Genomic DNA, 20,612 nt, shown 5'->3' on the forward strand with positions numbered 1-20,612 from the left:
AGCGATCACGTGATTGTGTGACGTTGGTGATTGGGGTCTATAAGCCTATGAGGTACTACTGTACTGTATATGAAAAGCAAATATACCTGCTCGCACAAGTTGAGGTCAATCACACGGATTGGCTTCTTGGCGTGGTCATTCTTGTAGTACTCCAGCACATCCGGGTCGCCTGTCAAACGGCCGCTGCGAAGCATAAACCACCGCTTCTTCCATGCCTGAAAACACCCAAAAACATTGACAGCTTTATAACAAAGGCCGAGGCCATTAAGGGACAAATGTGCATTTGGTGATCTGTCTACAACAAAAGCCCCAAATCACTGTCATCAATAAAGAGGCAAGTAGCTCCCCTTAATGGCATTATTTGGCAATCACAGACAAACAAGTTAATGGGGTCAATCAAAAGTTTGGTGTTATGTAACCATTTATCGCGACCGACCTTGTAAAGTGTGGCAAAGTAGAGTCTGTGTTATTGTTATTGTGTGGTCGAAAGGGGAGTGTCTCTCGCTCTCTTTGCACCGCGGTAGATGAAACGAGCATTTCAGGTCAAGTTACACCCCTCAGTGATGCAAAGGGGACATGGAGCTAAGGTTACAGCCCGGCCACGCTTCAAGCAGCCCAGGGAATGTAGACGACTGGCTAGGTCGGATCAAAACAACTCAGAGTGGAAGCTAACTGAACTGGAAAGGTGGCCGGTGAGCAATTTTGTTGGAATCATGAAGATAAAATAGATCCACGCTTTTACAAATGACCTACAATAAGGTGTGCGTAAACATTTCATGTCAGGGACTAAATGTAAAAACAGTTTTGAAAACGTACAGTGGTAGTGCTGAAACGATTAATCTATTAAGTCGAATATTGTATTAGAAAAAATTTAGATTTTGTCGCTTTGAGTATTTGTTTAGTTAAAGTGACGTTGTAATTAGAGATGTCCCCGATCACGTCATTTTCAAAGTATCGGAATCGGCAAAAAAATATCGGACATGCCTTTTTTTAAGATATATATATTTTTATTTTTTTTTAATAAATCGTTTTCTAATTGTATTTAACATTACAGACATAATATGTTACACTCATCCAGAGTCTTTAGTTTAGGCTTAAGGTAGGGTTATCAAATTTATCCCGTTAACGGCGGTAATTTTTTTATTTTTATAATTTATCACGTTAAAATATTTAACGCAATTAATGCATGCGCTGCACGGCCCACTCACGCATTGTCGCGTTCAATCTGTAATGGCGCCGTTTTACCTATATATAGAGCTAAAAAGCAGCGTAAAATTAGTAGAGTGAATTTTGGCAGCCTTTGGAGCCTATTTTTAATTGGCTGACGCCTTACAATCCCTCTCCCTACGATTAGAAATATCGTGGTAAGCAATGTGGGGAAGAAAGGTGGTAATTGATCTTTTTCTTAACACCCTATGTTATTTCTCAACGCAGAGAACATATATCAATTGGTACCACTACCCACAGTCATGGGTGCACTTCCCATCATGCATTCGGGCACAACAGTTAAATGGCTACAGTATCATTTACTGAAAGCTCAACAAAGACACTAGATGGCAATATTTAGTCACAATATACAAAGTCAAAGAATTACATCCATGGATCCCTCTTACAGAAAGAATGTTCATAATGTAAATGCCATCTTGAGGATTTATTGTCATAATAAACAAATACAGTACTTATGTACTGTAAGTTGAATGTATATATTCGAGTTTTATTCATTTTTTTCTCAATGCATTGCCAAAATTTATATGATCGGGAAAAATTATCGGGAATGATTGGAATTGAATCGGGAGCAAAAAAAAGCAAACAGATCGGGAAATATCGGGATCGGCAGATACTCAAACTAAAACGATCGGGATCAGATCGGGAGCAAAAAAACATGATCGGAACAACCCTAGTTGCAATGGTTAATTTGTAAAATGTTTGCATTTAGTTTTATTGGTGAGGGTGGATACACTGCCCTCTAGTCTGCCTCTTTTACATGGCTGAATCCAACCGCTCCCTGTTAAGACCAACGTAAACTAAGTTTTTGTTTGAGCTAATGTTTTTTTTAATGCATTCATAGTTTGGTTTATAGGTAAATTTAGCCGTTTTTTGTGGGAATATGTGTCTGAACAATTTGTTAAGAGCATTGTAAAAAAAAAAAAAAAGTTTAGCATTTTATAGCATTTAAGCTAGCGGACTTTTTCTATGCAAGTTAGCAAATTGTTGTTTTGTTGTACATAGATCCTCATTTAAAAAAAAAAAAAAATCCGTTTGAGGCTCAGCTCAGGTATTTTAATTTTTCATGTTCCTTCTCCGATTACTCGATTATTCGAACTAACTAGTCCATCGATTAATCGACTACTAAAATATTCGATAGCTGCAGCCCTATATAGTGGTATGAAAAATTATCTGAACCTTTTGGAATTTCTCATATTTCTGCATAAAATCACCATCAAATGTGATCTGATCTTTGTGAAAATCACGTTGATGTAACAACAGTGTCTGCTTTAACTAAAACCACCCAAACATTTATAGGTTTTCATATTTTGATGAGGATAGCATGCAAAAAAATGTCAGAAGGGGGAAAAATAAGTAAGTGAACCCTCTACCTAAGGAGACTTTAAGAGCAATTGAAACAAATTTTTAACAAACAGTTTAAGTCAGGTGTGTGTTCAATTACTGATGAGTGGTTTAAAGCTGTCCTGCCCACTATAAAACACACACCTGGTAAGAATTGCATTGTCTGATGTGCATCATGGCTCGGTCAAAAGAGCTGTCTGAAGACCTGCAATCAAGGATTGTTGATTTGTATAAAGCTGGTAAAGGATACAAAACCATCTCTAAAAGTCTGGATGTTCATCAATCGACAGTCAGAGAAGTTGTTGACAAATGGAGAGTTTGGCACTGTTGCTTCTCCCCCAAGAAGTGGCCGTCCACCAAAGATGGCGCCAAGAGGTCAGCCCAGAATGTTCAGAGAGGTAAACAAAAACCCTAGAGTGTCTGGTAAAGACTTACAGAAATATCTCTGTGCACACATCAACTATATGTAAAAGTATGGCCAAGAATGGTGTTCATGGGAGGACTCCACGGAGGAAGCCATTGCTGTCTAAAAAAAAACAAAAACATTGTTGCTCGTTTAATGCTCGTGAAAAGGCACTTGGACACTCCACAGACGTTTTGGCAAAATATTGTATAAACGGATGAAACCAAAGTTGAATTATTTGGGAGTAATACGCAACGTCATGTATGGAGGAAAAATGGAACAGCTCACCAACATCAACACTTCATCTCCACTGTGAAGCATGGTGGAGGGAGCATCTTGATTTGGGGCGTTTTTGCCACCTCAGGGCCTGGACAACTTGAAATCATTAATGGAAGAATGAATTCAAAAGTTTATCAGGATGTTTTTTCAGGAAAACCTGAGGCTGCCTGTTAGACGATTGAAGCTAAAAAGAGGATGGATGCTGAAACAAGACAATGATCCAAAACAGTAAAGAAGTAAATCAATTTCAGAATGGTTTCAGAAGAACAAAATACACGTTCTGGAGTGGCCGAGTCAAAGTCCAGACTTGAACCCCATTAAGATGCTGTGACATGACCTAAAGACAGTGATTCATGCCAGTCATCCCAGGAATCTGACAGAAATACCGCAATTTTGTCAGTAAAAATGGCCCAAAATTAGTCCTGATCGATGTCCCAGACTGATCTGCTGCTACAGGAAGCGTCTGGTTGAAGTTATTTCTTCCAAAGGCGGGGCCACAAAACATTAAATATGATAGTTCACTTACTTATTTTCCCCCTTCTGTTATTGTTTGCATCCTATCCTCATTAAAATATGAAAATCTATAAATGTTTGGGTGGTTTTAGTTAAAGCAGACACTGTTTTTTCATCTGTGTGATTTTTACAGCGATCAATTCACATTTGATTGTGATTTTTGCAGAAATATGAGAAATTCCAAAAGGTTCATACTTTTTCATACCACTGTATATACAGTGGTACCTTTACTTACGAACATATCTACTAAGCCTGATCGATGTATCGTTTAAACATCGCCATCGCGATGTGCGCGTGCGCGATAGTCCCGTCACAGGCACTTGTGATAGTTTTTTTTTTTTTTATCCACATACGCCTTGCTTTCTGCTCTGCGCACAGCCTCACACCCTCCCTTTCCCAGCCCTTTGTTTCTCTCAGTCACTGCGGCACTTGCTTATTAAAGTTAACATTGGGTTTGATCTGGCCAAAGAAGCACGGGCATCTGTCAATCATCGTTTAACTTGTTAAACAGTTTCTGCAAGGAAGCCGCGCTGGAATGAATGTGTGTGTGTGTGGAGACGTTGGAGACATATAAATGCCAGAAGTGATCATGAGGAGTTTGAAATTTCTACATGTCACTCCAAGAGTCACAGCTAAGGTAGATGAACAGAAGCATTTAATAAAGCCAAGCATTTTCTACTACAGTACTTTGTTCTTGTTCAAAAATGATTTGGTTGGACAGTTATGTTTAAAACTGATCATAATTATGACATTTGAAGTGCTTAAAAGCATTATTAAAATCACTTTGGGGGGGAAAAGTGAGAAAAAATATGTCTTAAATGTATCTCTTTCCAATGCTAAATCTGAATAAATACATTGAGCACAAAAAACACACAAAAAAAACACCAAAAACAAAAAAACAAAAAAAAAAAAGGGGTGCGCTACTTCGCGGTTTTTTACTTATTGCGGCGGGTTCTGGTCCCCATTAACCGCGAAAAACAAGGGATCACTGTTAACCGCGAAAAACAAGGGATCACTGTACACTGTGGTGATGGTGAGTCATCCAAAGTGTTTCCAAACAGCTATTCAAGTCATCTAGTGAAAATTTCTTTCAAAATATATTTATAATTTTTTTTTAATATCGCGATATAATATCGCTAACCCCCAAAAAATCGCAACAATAGCTTTTTCCAATATCGTTCAGGCCTAATATCTACAAACAGAATTTTCATGTTAAGACATTCCTCAACGGGAAAATTTTGCCTCTTGTTCTTGTTCTCGGAGAGTTTACTGAAGGTAACATACTTATAGCTGTTTTGCCATTGGCTAGTGCCTAGCATTCCTGGCATCCAACTGGCTAAGAGGGACCTCTACTGTTTGTGTATGTGTGTGTATCCTAGCATCCTCTTCATTTGCCACTTATGTTCTGACAGCTTTTCCTCTTTATTCTTATTTTATACATTATGCACAATTCAGATTTTATGTTTATTGTGCAATAATCTAATTCTAACATGTGTTTGTTCCATGTTTTGATGCTTTATGAAAGATTTATGTCTGAATTTTGAGGGGGTTGGAACGGATTTACTTAGAAAACGTGTCTACATACAGAATTTTCAAGTTACGAAACTAATTCCAGAACCAATTAATTTCGTAGCTAGCGGTACCACTGTAATATCACACCCCTAATTGTGCTTAAATTGTAATTATTAATTAAATGGCTAGCAGAATTAAAATCCTAATTAGTCTAAAACGTTTGCACATTGTCTTCAGACGTATTGCGAAATTGAAATCCGACTGGTTTGTGGCAGCACATAGCGTGACACTGTGCAACACAACAAAGCCAATGTGTGGTACACAAAACAATAATCCGACGTGTTTTGATCTTGTTTGTGTTTTGCTGCTTATTTCAAGAAATGACGTCTTCTTGTCACGCGTAAACAAACCAGAACGCAATGGGGTTTTACAGTAACCGCCAACATCGGCTTAAATACTAAAAACAGTCAATGTACAGTGCCGTTTCTCTACATACCTTCTATTGAAAGCCCTTAAAGAATGTAAAACCAGCACAAATCCTGTTTTTTTCATCCGCGTATTCCATCTTTGCTGATGAATCTCAAGACGAACCCATTTAACACACTGCCAACTTCAGTTCAGACCATCTCGCTTAGTCTCGGGGACGTTCCCGTCGCGCCCCTGAACACTTCGTCCCCATTTTTTCTCCGTGTTTGATAGGTTTAAAAACAGGAAGACACTATCCACTGGTCCCTCCTAGTTCCTACAGCCCGAGGGGGGCCAAACAGACGGCGTATTGAGGGTCTGAGGTTAGCGAGGGTCAGATGCCGATGAAGTTGAGTCACATTATTAGCGAGGGGGGCTCATGAGTCAACGGGTTGGTGGCATTTTGTGGTGGTAAGCGGATATCCTCATCATTTTTCTGCAGGACGCTGACACCGCGATTGAAGGCGTATTAGCAAACCCAAAGGGTTGTACACAAAATACATATTAAATGCTGACCGATATATCGGGCCGATATATGGACTTTTCCCAAGATCGGCCATGGGCAAAATTTAGCCGATGTAATAGAAGAACTTGCGTTAGCCTTTGGGGTGCTGAGCTTTCTTATAAGGGTCGACCAATTAAAAATCAGTATCGGCCATAGAAAAATCCACATAGAAAATCAGTCGACCTCTAATACAGATATGTCCAAAGTCCGGCCCGGGGGCCAAAAGCGGCCCGTGGTCAAATTTCATCCGGCCCTCAGCCTCTGTCATAAAATCAATAACGTCTGGCCCGCACACAGACTTAATAAATTGGTCCGCAGTACTGCAACCAGCATATGAGGTAGCTTACACACTAAATGCTGCTCCTCATTTACCCACTAAAAAACAACATTACTCTAAGCAACATTACCCCGTGTGACCTTTTACTCCCAATTTTCTAAAATGGCGACAATCAACAAAAAAAAGAAAGTTCACTGTGACGGCCGACGCTTCAAGGATAGGTGGAAATTGGACTATTTCATCACTAAAATACGCAACAACTGTGTCTGCCTCATTTGCAAAGAGACAGTCACTGTTTTTAAAGAGTTCAATGTAAGGCGATTTTACCAAACAAGACACGCTGACATGTACGACAAGATTACAGGGAAGATACGTAGCGAGAAATTGAAGCAACTTGAAGCTAGTTTAATGTTACAGCAGCAGTGTTTCGCAAGAGCCCGAGAGTCGAAAGCTTAGCCACAAAGTAGAGATGTCCCGATCAATCGGGTCCGATCACCTCATTTTCAAAGTATCGGAATCGGCAAAAAAATATCGGACATGACTTTTTTTAATATACAGTGCTGCTCGAAAGTTTGTGAACCCCACAGCGATGGTCAGATTTTTTGTAAAAAAAACTAAAATAACCTTATTAAATGTTAAGTTATACCCAAATCCACAATACTGACATTCCAAATAATGGACTGAAACAAAAGAAATAGTTATATTGTCATTCTTTATTTAACAAAAGTGGTTGATTTAAGAAAAACTCAGATATCATGTGTGCAAAAGTATGTGAACCCCTTCAGTTAATAGGATATTGCGCCTCCTTTTGCAGAGATTACCTCAACCAAACGGTTTCTGTAGTGACTAATCAGCCTCTCACATCTACTTTGGGGGATTTTTGCCCATTCTTCCTTGCAGAACGCAGTCAGTTGAGAGAGGTTTGATGGGCGTCTGGCATGAACTGCTCGCTTCAGGTCCCGCCACAGCATTTCAATGGGATTTAGGTCAGGACTTTGACTGGGCCAGTCCAGAACACGAATCTTCTTCTTTTTCAGCCATTCCTTGGTTGTATTGCTGGAATGCTTTGGATCATTATCATGTTGCATGATCCACCTTCTGCCAAGCTTTAACTTCAAAACAGATGGCGTCAGGTTATGTTCTAGGATTTGACAATATTCCTCAGAATTCATGATTCCCTGGACTATGTGGAGTTGTCCAGGTCCTGAGGATGAAAAGCAAGCCCAGATCTTGACATTCCCACCTCCATGCTTCACTGTTGGGAGAAGGTTCTTTTGGTGGTATGCAGTGTTGACTTTTCGCCAGACATGGCGGTTTTGGTTGTGACCAAACAGTTCAATTTTGCACCTACATCAGTTGATGAAAACTCTTTTTAATTTAGTCTCGACAACACAACTGTTAAAAAAACAAACAAAAAAAACTACTGAATTGATTGATTAGGAAATCAGGTTGAAATAATAGAAAATTCCAAAATGTTGAGGGGGTTCACAAACTTTTGAGCAGCACTGTATATATATATTTTAATTAAATCGTTTTCCAGTTGTATTTAACGTTAGAGACATAATATGTTACACTCATCCAGAGTCTTTAGTTTAGGCTTAAGGTAGGGTTATCAAATTTATCCCATTAACAGCGGTAATTAATTTTTTAAAAAAATTATCACGTTAAAATATTTAACGCAATTAACGCATGCGCTGCACGACCCACTCACGCATTGTCGCGTTCAATCTGTAATGGTGCCGTTTTACCTCTATATAGAGCTAAAAGGCAGCGTAAAATAAGTAGAGTGAATTTTAGCAGCCTTTGGAGCCTTTTTTTAATTGGCTGAAGCCTTACAATCCCTCTCCCTACGATTAGAAATATCATGGGAAGCAATCTTGGGGAAGCAAGGTAGCAATTGATCTTTTTCTTAACACCTTTTGTTATTTCCCAACGCAGAGAAGATATATCAATTGGTAGCACTACGCACAGTCATGGTTCCACTTACCATCATGCATTTGGGCAGAACAGTTAAACGGCTACAGTATCATTTACTGACAGCTCAACAAATACACTAGATGGCAATATTTAGTCACAATATACAAAGTCACATTTATCCTTTAAGAATTACAAGTCTTTCTATCCGTGGATCCCTCTCACAGAAAGAATGTTAATAATGTAAATGCCATCTTGAGGATTTATTGTCATAATAAATACAGTACTTATGTACTGTATGTTGAATGTATATATTCGTCCGAGTTTTATTTATTTTTTTCTTAATGCATTGCCAAAATGTATATGATCGGGAAAAATTATCGGGAATGATTGGAATTGAATCGGGAGCAACAACAACAACAAAAAAGCAATCGGATCGGGAAATATCGGGATCAGCAGATACTCAAACTAAAACAATCGGGATCGGATCGGGAGCAAACAAACCTGATCGGAACAACCCTACCACAAAGGCTAGTTGCAAGATTGTTGAAATTATTAATTTAAAAAAATAATAAAGCAAATGTGACACAGATAATGGCACGCTAAAATTTGCATAAATATATTGTTCAACATAAAGGACGTCAGCCAAGGTCGGCCCCCAACATGTTTACCACACCAAATCTGGCCCCCTTTGCAAAAGGTTTGGACACCCCTGCTCTAATACGTACAGTACCTGACAAAAGTCTTGTCACTTGCATACACATGGACCCTGACTGTCCCTCTAATATATTTGAAATCGATATTTTCTTACAAGAAATGAATCATTTTAATCCCACCAGGTTTTGGAATAACATTTCGGTGCCAAACAAAACTGTTGAAAAGTGTTCTGATGTTTACAGCTTGGTAAAGCCCATTGAGACAATTTTGGCAAAGACAAATCTTGTCAAATATTGCACACAATCCTAGATTAGAGCTTCACCTGTTACCAATAATGAATCAATTAACTCTCAGTTCTGAATAAAAAGAACGCCAGTGCACTAGACTGCCACATCAACTGCAACCTGACCACTGACAAGATGCCTGCTGAGACCAAAGTGTTAATTATCAAGAGCCTGAAGACCAGATCCACTGCAGATGTGGCAGACACCTTCAATGTGTCTGAGTGTCAGGTACAGAGGATAAAAAAAAAAAAAAAAAAGATATGAACAGACTGGAGACATTTTTGAAAAGCCCAGGTCAGGCAGATCCCGCAAGACAACTGCTCGGGAGGACCGGTTGTTGGCTGGAAAACCCAAGCCAGCCCTTTTTCCACTGCAGCAGAACTCCATGAGACCTGGTCACTTGAAGTCCCTGTGTCAACCAGAAGAATCTGTCAAATTCTGTCTGGAAATGTCCTCCATGGTCAAATCAGTGCCCAGAACCCAGCATTAAACAAAAGACAATTAAAAAACCGTGTGGCATTTGCCAAGGCCCACAGCCGGTCAAAAGGATGGACGCTGGAAAAGTGGCAAAAGGTGGATTTTTCAGATGAATCTTCCACTGAATTACACCACAGTCACCGCAAATATTGCAGGAGACCTACTGGAGCCCGCATGGATGGAAGTTTGGTGGTGGCAAAATCATGGTCTGGGGTTACATCCAGTATGGGGGTGTGCGAGAGATCTGCAGGGTGGGAGGCAACATAAATAGTCTGAAATATCAACAAACCTTAGCTGCCTCTTACATTCCTAACCATAAAAAGGGACAAATTCTGCAGCAGGATGGTGCTCCATCGCATACTTCTATCTTTACCTCTAAGTTCCTCAACGCAAAGAAGATCATGATCCTCCAGGACTGGCCAGCCCAGTCACCAGACATGAACATCATTGAGCATGTCTGGGGTAGGATGAAAGAGGAAGCATGGAAGACGAAACCCAAGAACCCATAAACTCTGGGAGGCATGCAAGACTATTTTTTCTTGGATGTTCCTGATGACTTCATCAATAAGTTATATGAATCCTTGCCGAAGCCCATGGAAGTCAAACAAAATATTAAATTTGTATCTCAGCACTAGGGCTGCAGCTATCGAATATTTTAGTAGTCGATTAATCGATGGACTAGTTAGTTCGAATAATCGAGTAATCGGATAAGGAACATGAAAAATTAAAGTAACTGAGCTGAGCCTCAAACGGTATAGAAAAATATAAAAAATGAGGATCTATGTACAACAAAACAACAATTGGCTAACTCAACATAGAAAAAGTCCGCTGCTTAAATGCTATAAAATGCTTAACTTTTTTTTACAATGCTCTTTACAAACGGTTCAGACACATATTCCCACAAAAAAAACAGCTAAATATACCTATAAACTCAATTGTGAATGCAATAAAAAACATGAGCTCAAACAAAAACTTATGTTGGTCTTAACAGCTGGATTCAGCCATGTTAAATGAGTTATGTCATATTCACTGTTGCCTCTAGAGCAGTGTATTCACCCAAATCAATACAAATAAAAGCAAACACTTTAAAAACAAACCATTACAACAGCACTTTAATTAAACAAATACTCGAAGCGGCAAAATTTGATTCGAAGCTTTATTCTACACGAATTACTCGAGTTTAGGGCGGCAGCTGTCGAATATTTTAGTAGTCGATTAATCGATGGACTAGTTAGTTCGAGTAATCGGATAAGGAACATGAAATATTAAAATACGTGAGCTGAGCCTCAAACGGTATATATATTTTTTTAATGATCTATGTACAGCAAAAGAACAATTGGCTAACTTACATAGAAAAAGTCCGCTAGCTTAAATGCTATAAAATGCTAAAGTTTTTTTTTTTTTTTTTTTTTTTACAATGCGCTTAATGAACGGTTCAGACACATATTCCCACAAAAAACGGCTAAATATACCTAAAAACTAAATTATGAATGCATTAAAAAGCATTAGCTCAAACAAAAACTTAGCTTACGTTGGTCTTAACAGGGAGCAGTTGGATTCAGCCATGTGAAAAGAGGTAGAGCAGAGGGCAGTGTATCCACCCTAATCAATAAAACTAAAACTTTCAAAATAAACCATTACAAAGCCACTTTAATTAAACGAATACTCGAAGCAACAAAATTTAATGCTAATATTTTTTTCAGGACGAATACTCGAGTTAATCGATTCATCGTTGCAGCACTACTCAGCACCACTACTTAATTCGCTTATGTTATGTAACATATTTTTGTATTTGAAGTACATTTTTTGTTCAATTTTCACACTACTTTCTGTCGGCGACAAAACTTTTTGTCTTGCCAAAATTTGACCTTTACGTCTTCATTAAATGATAAATCTTTTTTTCAGTGAAACAAATATATTTTTGTACATTCAACTTCATTTGGGAGGGTCTTAGCTTTCATATGAGCCATTTCTGAAACCAATTGAATCATTAAAAGTCAGGTTATTAGCAATTGTTTCTACAAAATGGATAAGCGACAAGACTTTCGTCAGGGACTTTAGACCTTCATCAGATGAAATATGTACTGTAAGTCATCACACTGGAGCCCTTCTGCGAATGTCTTCCATTTAACCGCATCGCTAAAAGGCCTCGATGCGCGTTCGGGATGCCTTAATGCAACCTAAAGTGCACTAAATGCTAACGACAACATTCATCTCATCTCGAGCTCTTAAATGGGGCTGGCGTAGCGATAAGAAAGCAATCTTTGTAATAGAGGCATTATTATTTTCGGACCAATGAAGCGAAATTAGATCATCTGCGAATGATCATTCCTAGTTCAAATGTATTGGATGTTTACGCTAGTAATTTTGACAATATGTTAAGCTAACATGACAGAATTCACGTTAGTGTTGTCTTCAGGGTGTCGGTGTTCTGTGTGGGTTATATGTCTTGTCTCTATTTCCAATTGTTTTGAATGCATCACTCGCCACACAAGTTGTGGCCAAGATGGAATTGATGCTAGATTTCCCAGCATGCCTTGCAGTGACATTTTAATGAAACGTTAATCAGCTAACCATTTACTTATATGTGAGTTCAGCCGTCTCAGGATTTATTGATATTCATAAATATTTTGTTGCTAATGCACCAAAAGTTTGTCTGCTGATTAAAGACCTTCCTGGTACTAAAGATGAGTGCTACGATGATCGATATCGCCAAAACGAAATAAATTCTATCAACATTTTACATGTATATTGTCATCGCCATATACAGACTTGTTCCTGTAATGCAGATTGGCCAACAGATGGCGCCCAATTCGCACTTACTTCCTATATTGATGGGATTCCTGATGCTATAATACATTAGTACCACCAATAGGCCTCAAGATGTCCCTATCTCCACTCAATAGCTAGCCAATTGGATCCCCCTGGCAATTGTACTAGAGTAATGCATGCAAGACAAGTGAAAATAGCGACACATCTTAATCATAAAGAACACGAACAACTCGTCCCAATAGCAATAATAATCATTATTAACCCTCAGGGGTCTACGATCACGTCGGCATGATCTGACGACGCGGCGTCTTTCAAGCTGTTAAAATATATGAATATATTTCAAGTGCAGCACTGCTGTTCAAATTAGTCGAAAGTTGAGATTTGAAACCCGTCCAGTTTTTATTTGGCGCCGATTGACTATGGAAAACCTGAGATGTGATAGTTTTAATTTAATGGATAAAAAAATTTTGCACAATTTGTATAGTTTACATCTAAATTTTTTCTCAATGTCACATTTGCACTACCTGAGAACACAAAGCTTTATTTTGAAGGGTTGCAACTTTAAAAAAAATGCCAAAACTATACATATTATATACATATGTAAATATTTGTATATGTTATTATTTTACTTTTACATTTATATTTTCATTTTTGCACACTATGTTCTCAAGTTCAAGTTCCAAACCCCTTCTTTGAGCATGTCAGTGTTTTTATTGTACTAAATGGCCTATTTTTCAAATCGAATTTGCTTATTTTTGTCTATTTTGGGGCCTAATATAGTCATAAAGTAAGTTATAGTGAAGAAAATACTATTTGCTGATATAGATGAAGTTGTGCTGTGATGGGGAAAATATTATGTGACCCGAAGTGAATTAGCACATTATGCCTTATGATAATTCAATCCGGGTCAAAGGGCGAAATGATGGGAGAAAATATTATGTGATGCCTTAACATGAGCACATTATGCCTTTGTGATGTATGATTGCCTCTGTGACCTAAATTGTAACAACTTATTGTTTTTCACCTTGGGTTCCATAGTTAGGAGGGAAACTCACAAGATAACTTGTTTTGCACCATAGTACGCGGTTGAGTTCCATAGTTAGGAGGGAATCTCACGAGATAACTTGTTTTGCACCATAGTACGCGCTTGAGTTCCATAGTTAGGAGGGAATCTCACGAGATAACTTAAATAAACATTCTACTTTAACCGCTGGGAGCCTCAACTTGGGGGGTCTCACGAATTCGGGTGGTGCGTTTTCGTGGGGGCGAGGAGTGGCCACCCGCGTCCCCCTTGTCAGAAGTGCCTATAAGAGTCCCCAACCCCCCCGAAGCCTGCCAGAGGATTACGTACGGGTCGCTTGGCTTTGTTCCTTTGCCGCTTTGCCGGCGCGTTGGCTCCCCGCTCATTTGTCAACGGTAAGCGATTTTCATTGTTAAGGAACAGTTTGTTGTGCTGTAACGGTAACGCGGGATTCTGGGATTGACAAACGAGATCGAACGTCATCGTTACCACTTGTTATGCTTGTTCTTGTTACTTGTTGCTTGCTCTTGTGGGATTGTAATCAATAAATCTCATTTATTCTGCATTTTCTAATCAATAAACATCGTCTATTGAGCAAAAGTGTGCTGGTTGCTGACTGACCGCGAACCCGGAAATTTCACAAAACATGCTGAAAATAACAATGCCAAACAAGAGCATGTTAAACATTTTTTAACATGGTTTAAAGAGGCAAAACACAAAAAAAGTATTAAAAAAAAAAACCAACCTAGAGGCTCAAGGCTTTAAGTGTTAATTGATTGATTGTTAGTTGATATTATGCTAACTTATTATCCAGCAGTCTTTAAACTCAAAATCACTAGTCACAGGTTTTAGCAGATAATTAGATTTAGTAGATAATTACATTCAAGCCAAAATATTTATGCGCTACTTTTGTTTACACTGGATAGTTTTAAGTTGGAGCACTACTTGATGCATTTAGCATTAGTGGCGGGTCAGTTTAAGTGATTATTGTAGCATATCTATATTGTGATATAGTTGAGTTTTTCCCATATCGCACAGCACTGGCTGGTACTAGCAAGTAATATGCCGTTTGTTTTGCTGCCATTCAACAACAAAAATTGGGAACAATCCAATTTGGAATAAGTTCCAGCACCCACGTGACCTTCGTGAAGATAAACAGTGCGAGGGGAAAAAAGAACGGTATCATTAAAATCAGTCGAAAAGAGGCACCAGACACCAGAAACCATTTTAGGCTGGTCAAAGTCACATCTTGAGGTCGGCTGATAAAATGTGTTTTTTTTTTAATTTTTTTTTTTGCATTAGCTCTACTCTGTATCTCCTCCAGGCAGGAAATTAAAAAGAGCGCCCACCAGAGTGTGTCAGTATTGGTTTGGCGCACTATTCAAGCTGAAAGGGCAGAAAAAAAACAAGTCCAATGAGGTGGGAAGAATGGAAATGAGGTGTGAAATGGTGTTAATCTTCATGAGAATATTTTTCTTAATTACGTAATAGCAGAGTGGTGTCATGAAAAGCTCTCACGCCTCTCCTCCCACCAAAATAACTGAAATAATAAATTACTCACATTGGATTAAATTCACGACATGTGTAACTGGGCAAATGATTATATTGATATGTTGAAATCACATTGAAAATAACTAATGTATATTAATTAAAAAAGTTCTTCATTTGCTTTTATCGGGGACAGGTAACATGTTTTTACTAGGGTTGTTCCGATCATGTTTTTTGCTCCCGATCCGATCCCGATCGTTTTAGTTTGAGTATCTGCCGATCCCGTTATTTCCCGATCCGATTGTTGTTGTTTTTTTGCTCCCGATTCAATTCCAATCATTCCCGATAACTTTTCCCGATCATATACATTTTGGTAATGCATTAAGAAAAAAATGAATAAAACTCAAACGAATATATAGATTCAACATACAGTACATAAGTACTGTATTTGTTTATTACGACAATAAATCCTCAATATGGCATTTACATTATTAACATTCTTTCTGTGAGGGATCCACGGATAGAAAGACTTGTAATTCTTAAAGGATAGATGTGACTTTGTATATTGTGACTAAATATTGCCATCTAGTGGATTTTTATGAGCTTTCAGTAAATGATACTGCAGTCATTTAACTTCTGCCCAAATGCATGATGGGAAGTGCAACCATGACTGTGCTTAATGGTACCAATTGAATATCTTCTCAGCGTTGGGAAATAACATAGGGTGTTAGGAAAAAAATCAACTACTACCTTTCTTCCCCACATTGCTTCCCACGATATTTCTAATCTTTGAGAGAGGGATTGTAAGGCTTTAGCCAATTAAAAAAAGGCTGCATAGTAGAGATGGGCGATACCAGTGATTTTGGATTCGATCCGATACCAAGTAATTCCAAGGCCAAATATTGCGATCCCGATCCGATATCGATACCGGAAGTTCATATTATACATATATATATACATATATATTAGGGTGTCAAAATTATCGCGTTAACGGGCGGTAATTAATTTTTTAAATTAATCACGTTAAAATATATGACGCTATTAACGCACATGTCCCCCTCAGACAGTATTCTGCCTTTTGGTAAGTTTTACAGCAAGGCTTTTTGTGCTGTCTAACAGCGAACTCTTGTGGTCGCTTTGCGACATTGTTTATTGTTTTCTTGCCAGTTCAATACGGCTGCACGATGTCTCGGGCTGACGCCTACGTTGTAATGTTGTGCTTATATGATCCTTGGACAAGATTTGTCCGTAAGTATGGTTGTTGTAAAGAATGTACATATTATGTTAGTAAGCAAAATGTTATATTTTTTGTATGAGACGCTTTTTGTTTATGTTTAGTGAACCTGTATAGCGTGCTAAGCTAACGTTGTTGCTAATGCAATGCTTGTGTACTTTTTTGTAGTTTCACTACGGTCTAAAGAGGACAATGGTTTGAGGCCATTTTATTAATAAATCAGATGAAAAAGGAAGAAGTCTGATTATTAAGGCGTCGTTCACTAGCTGTCTAGCTTTGGAAAAAGTAGACGCTTCGGAGTGAGGACAGCATAGACAGATTTAAATGACAGTAGAGTGAAATGTCCACTACAGTCCTTATGTACCGTATGTTGAATGTATATATCCATCCTGTGTCTTATCTTTCCATTCCAACAATTTATTTTACAGAATATATATATAATTTACAGAAAAATATGGCATATTTTATAGATGGTTTAATTGCGATTCATTACGATTAATTAATTTTTACGCTGTAATTAACTCGATTAAAAATTTTAATCGTTTGACAGCCCTAATTATATATATATATATACACATATATATATATATACACATACATATGTGCGTATATAAAACAACCCTGCAGTGTTCTCAGCCATTCTGATGATATTTAATGTACAACTATATCAAGCACTCAAAAACTATTAAGTCTCTTTGTGTCAAATATGCTTTGCAATGGAAAACTGCTGCTTTTAATAACGAGCAAAGCAGTTTCCCTCAAACTCACAAACCAATCCATCAACAACAAACTCTGATTAGTCAGTCTCACTCTTCAACCATGACCCTTAAATTCATATGCACAGAACATTTCCCTGCTACACGTTGTATTTGATCAAATTGTAATCTACCTAATTTAAATATTTTTGATCTAATTAAAGAACGAATTAATTGTAGCATGTTACCGCCCTCAAATGGTAGATCACTAAAAACAAATCCAATAATCAATAGTCACTTGCCGTTTTGAATTTTATTTTACTAACACAATTTTCAAACAGATTTTGAAAAAAAAAAAATAATAATAATAATAAAAATAAATAAATTTTAAAAAACAGATCTTGAAGTAATTTAAACAGACCTTTAACAAAATAAAAATAAGTAGCAACAAAACATAAGAAATCAAGCATTTAATTGTAACAAAAAAATATGGAAAAACATTTCATGAAAAAATAAAAACATGAAATATAAATTCACAAGAAATAATAATAAATGAATAAGAAATAATAAGGTTAAGTAAGAAATTAGGCGTGAGAGGGGCGGAGGAAAAGCATGCTGTTCGACGCAGGATAGGGACGTGAAAATATAATATATTAATTCCTGATATCCATACTTTTGCTTGGGGATCGATACCTAAAATTTAACGCGTGTTTGGTATCAATCCGCCCATCCCTACTGCATAGGCTGCCAAAATTCTCACTACTCATATTACGTTGCCTTTTAGCTCTATGTATAAGTAATACGGTGACATTATAGATTGAACGCGACAATGCGTGAGTAGGTAGTGCAGCGCATGCGTTAATTGCGTTAAATATTTTATTGTTATTACCACCGTTGCCGCGATAAATTTGACAGCCCTACTTTAAGCCAAAACTAAAGACTCTGGATGAGTGTAAGACATTTTGTCTGTAATGTTAAATACAATTAGAAAACGATTTAAAATATATATATATATATATATTTGAAAAAAGGCATGTCCGATATTTTTTTGCCGATTCCTGTACTTTGAAAATGACGTGATCGGGACATCTTTACTAATAAGTATTATTGTCCAAAAGACTACGACGAAAATTTAAATGGCTGCCAAAAACAAAACACTAATGTACTGTACATGTAAAAATGCCATGGAGCATTTCCATGACACAGCAATCCCAGTGGAAAGCAGTAAACAAGCGCGCACGGTGCCTCCAGTGCACCCTGACTATCAGGTCACTAGGTCTGCGCGGGAACAAAGAGTGCTCTGCAAAAGGAGGGAGCGTCACATTTGGAGCTGGCGGCCTATCGGCGACAAAAGCTCGTCTGTACTCGGTACCGCGACTTGTATAAATCAGTCTTTGTTTGCGCGACGTGACTTGGATTCTTGCGCGGATGGCTATTTTTACATCCAGCTAGCGACGCGCGGGGCAGTTAACTGGCGGGCAAAAGTGCAACGGCCTACGGTTCCACGTCATAGCAACCACTCCTCCACGTTTCTCTGCCCGATGCAAGCCAAAGTGGACTACCACAAAAGATGTCAAGCACATCAGTAATATTTCAATAATTAGAAAATATTGTCATATTTAGACACTTTAAGCGCAGATGGAGGACAAAGTTATAAATTCACAATTAGACCACATTTTCCATGAGAAAGGGTTCAACTCATGCCACAAATGCTTAAAAAATAGTCAAGAGAGAAATTCACGCCTTTGTGGAATAATACAACTCCTAGCAAAAACTATGGAATCACCAGTCTCGGACAAACACTCACTCAGACATTTTATCATGTAGAACAGGGGTCCCCAAACTACGGCCGTATCCAGCCCACATTTGGTCCGGCCCCCTGAACAACCCCCCCCCCCCCCCCCCCCCGCCCCCTCAATAGTGTTATTTATTTCATGGCTTTTTTCTGTGAAGAACCCAGAGAGGGTTATTTGGTTATTATCTATTTAATTAATAGTTAAGGGCTGTCAAACGATTAAAATTTTTAATCGAGTTAATTACAGCTTAAAAATTAATTAATCGTAATTAATCGCAATTAATCGCAATTCAAACCATCTATAAAATATGCCATATTTTTCTGTAAATTATTGTTGGAATGGAAAGATAAGACACAAGATGGATATATACATTCAACATACGGTACATAAGGACTATTTGTTTATTATAACAATAAATCAACAAGATGGCATTAACATTATTAACATTCTGTTAAAGAGATCCATGGATAGACTTGTAGTTCTTAATAGAAAAATGTTAGTACAAGTTAGAGAAATTTTGTATTAAAACCCCTCTTAATGTTTTCGTTTTAATAAAATCAGTAAAATTTTCAATCAAAAAATAAACTAGTAGCCCGCCATTGTTGATGTCAATAATGACTGACTCAATGCTCATGGATGCCTATAAAATCAGTCGCACCCAAGCGCCAGCAGAGGGAGGCAAAACTCCATAAAACACAAGTGAGCGTTTCAATGTGTACTGTCATTTAAAACTCTGAGCGGGGCATCTGCGTTAATTGCGTCAAATATTTTAACGTGATTAATTTTAAAAACTTAATTAACGCCCGTTAACGCGATAATTTTGACAGCCCTATATTATTTATTATTATATTATATTATATTATATTTAGGGTTGTTCCGATCATATTTTTTTGCTCCCGATCCGATCCCGATCGTTTTAGTTTGAGTATCTGCCGATCCCAATATTTCCCGATCCGATTGTTGTTGTTTTTTTTTTTTTTGCTCCCGATTCAATTCCAATCATTCCCGATAATTTTTCCTGATCATATACAGTACATTTTGGCAATGCATTAAGAAAAAAAATGAATAAAACTCGGACAAATATATACATTCAACATACAGTACATAAGTACTGTATTTGTTTATTATGACAATAAATCCTCAAGATGGCATTTACATTATTAGCATTCTTTCTGTGAGAGGGATCCACAGATAGAAAGACTTGTAATCCTTAAAGGATAAATGTGACTTTGTATATTGTGACTAAATATTGCCATCTCGTGTATTTGTTGAGCTTTCAGTAAATGATACTGTAGCCATTTAACTGTTCTGCCCAAACGCATGATGGGAAGTGCAACCATTACTGTGCGTAGGGGCACCAATTGACATATCTTCTCTGCGTTGGGAAGTAGCAAGGTGTTAAGAAAAAGATCAATTGCTACCTTGCTTCCCCACATTGCTTCCCATGATATTTCTAATCGTAGGGAGAGGGATTGTAAGGCTTTAGCCAATTAAAAAAAGGCTCCAAAGACTGCCAAAATTCACTCTACTCGTTTTACGCTGCCTTTCATCTCTCTATATAGGTAAGACGGCGCCATTACAGATTGAGCGCAACAATGCGTGCGTGGGTCGTGCAACGCGTGCATTAATTGCATTAAATATTTTAACGTGATAAATTTTTTAAAAAATTAATTACCACTGTTATTGGGATAAATTTGATAACCCTACCTTAAGCCTAAACTAAAGACTCTGGATGAGTGTAACATATTATGT

General features: G+C 37.8%; 1 protein-coding gene across 7 annotated transcripts in view; it reads right to left on the reverse strand.

Annotated features, from left to right (window-relative positions):
- gab1 (GRB2-associated binding protein 1) overlaps positions 1-20,612 on the reverse strand; it is a 124,173-nt gene that overhangs the window by 38,025 nt on the left and 65,536 nt on the right. For 5 of the 7 annotated variants that reach the window (XM_057844293.1, XM_057844294.1, XM_057844296.1 and 2 more), the window contains one exon: positions 87-215. In XM_057844293.1, coding sequence (XP_057700276.1) covers positions 87-215 — 129 coding nt within the window. Of the gene's footprint in view, positions 1-86; positions 216-2,712; positions 2,774-5,771; positions 6,474-20,612 lie in introns of those variants that run through there. The other 2 variants (XM_057844291.1, XM_057844297.1) reach the window with 2 other exon arrangements.

Source organism: Corythoichthys intestinalis, chromosome 8 (assembly GCF_030265065.1).
Source record: "Corythoichthys intestinalis isolate RoL2023-P3 chromosome 8, ASM3026506v1, whole genome shotgun sequence".
Lineage (NCBI taxonomy): Eukaryota > Metazoa > Chordata > Actinopteri > Syngnathiformes > Syngnathidae > Corythoichthys > Corythoichthys intestinalis.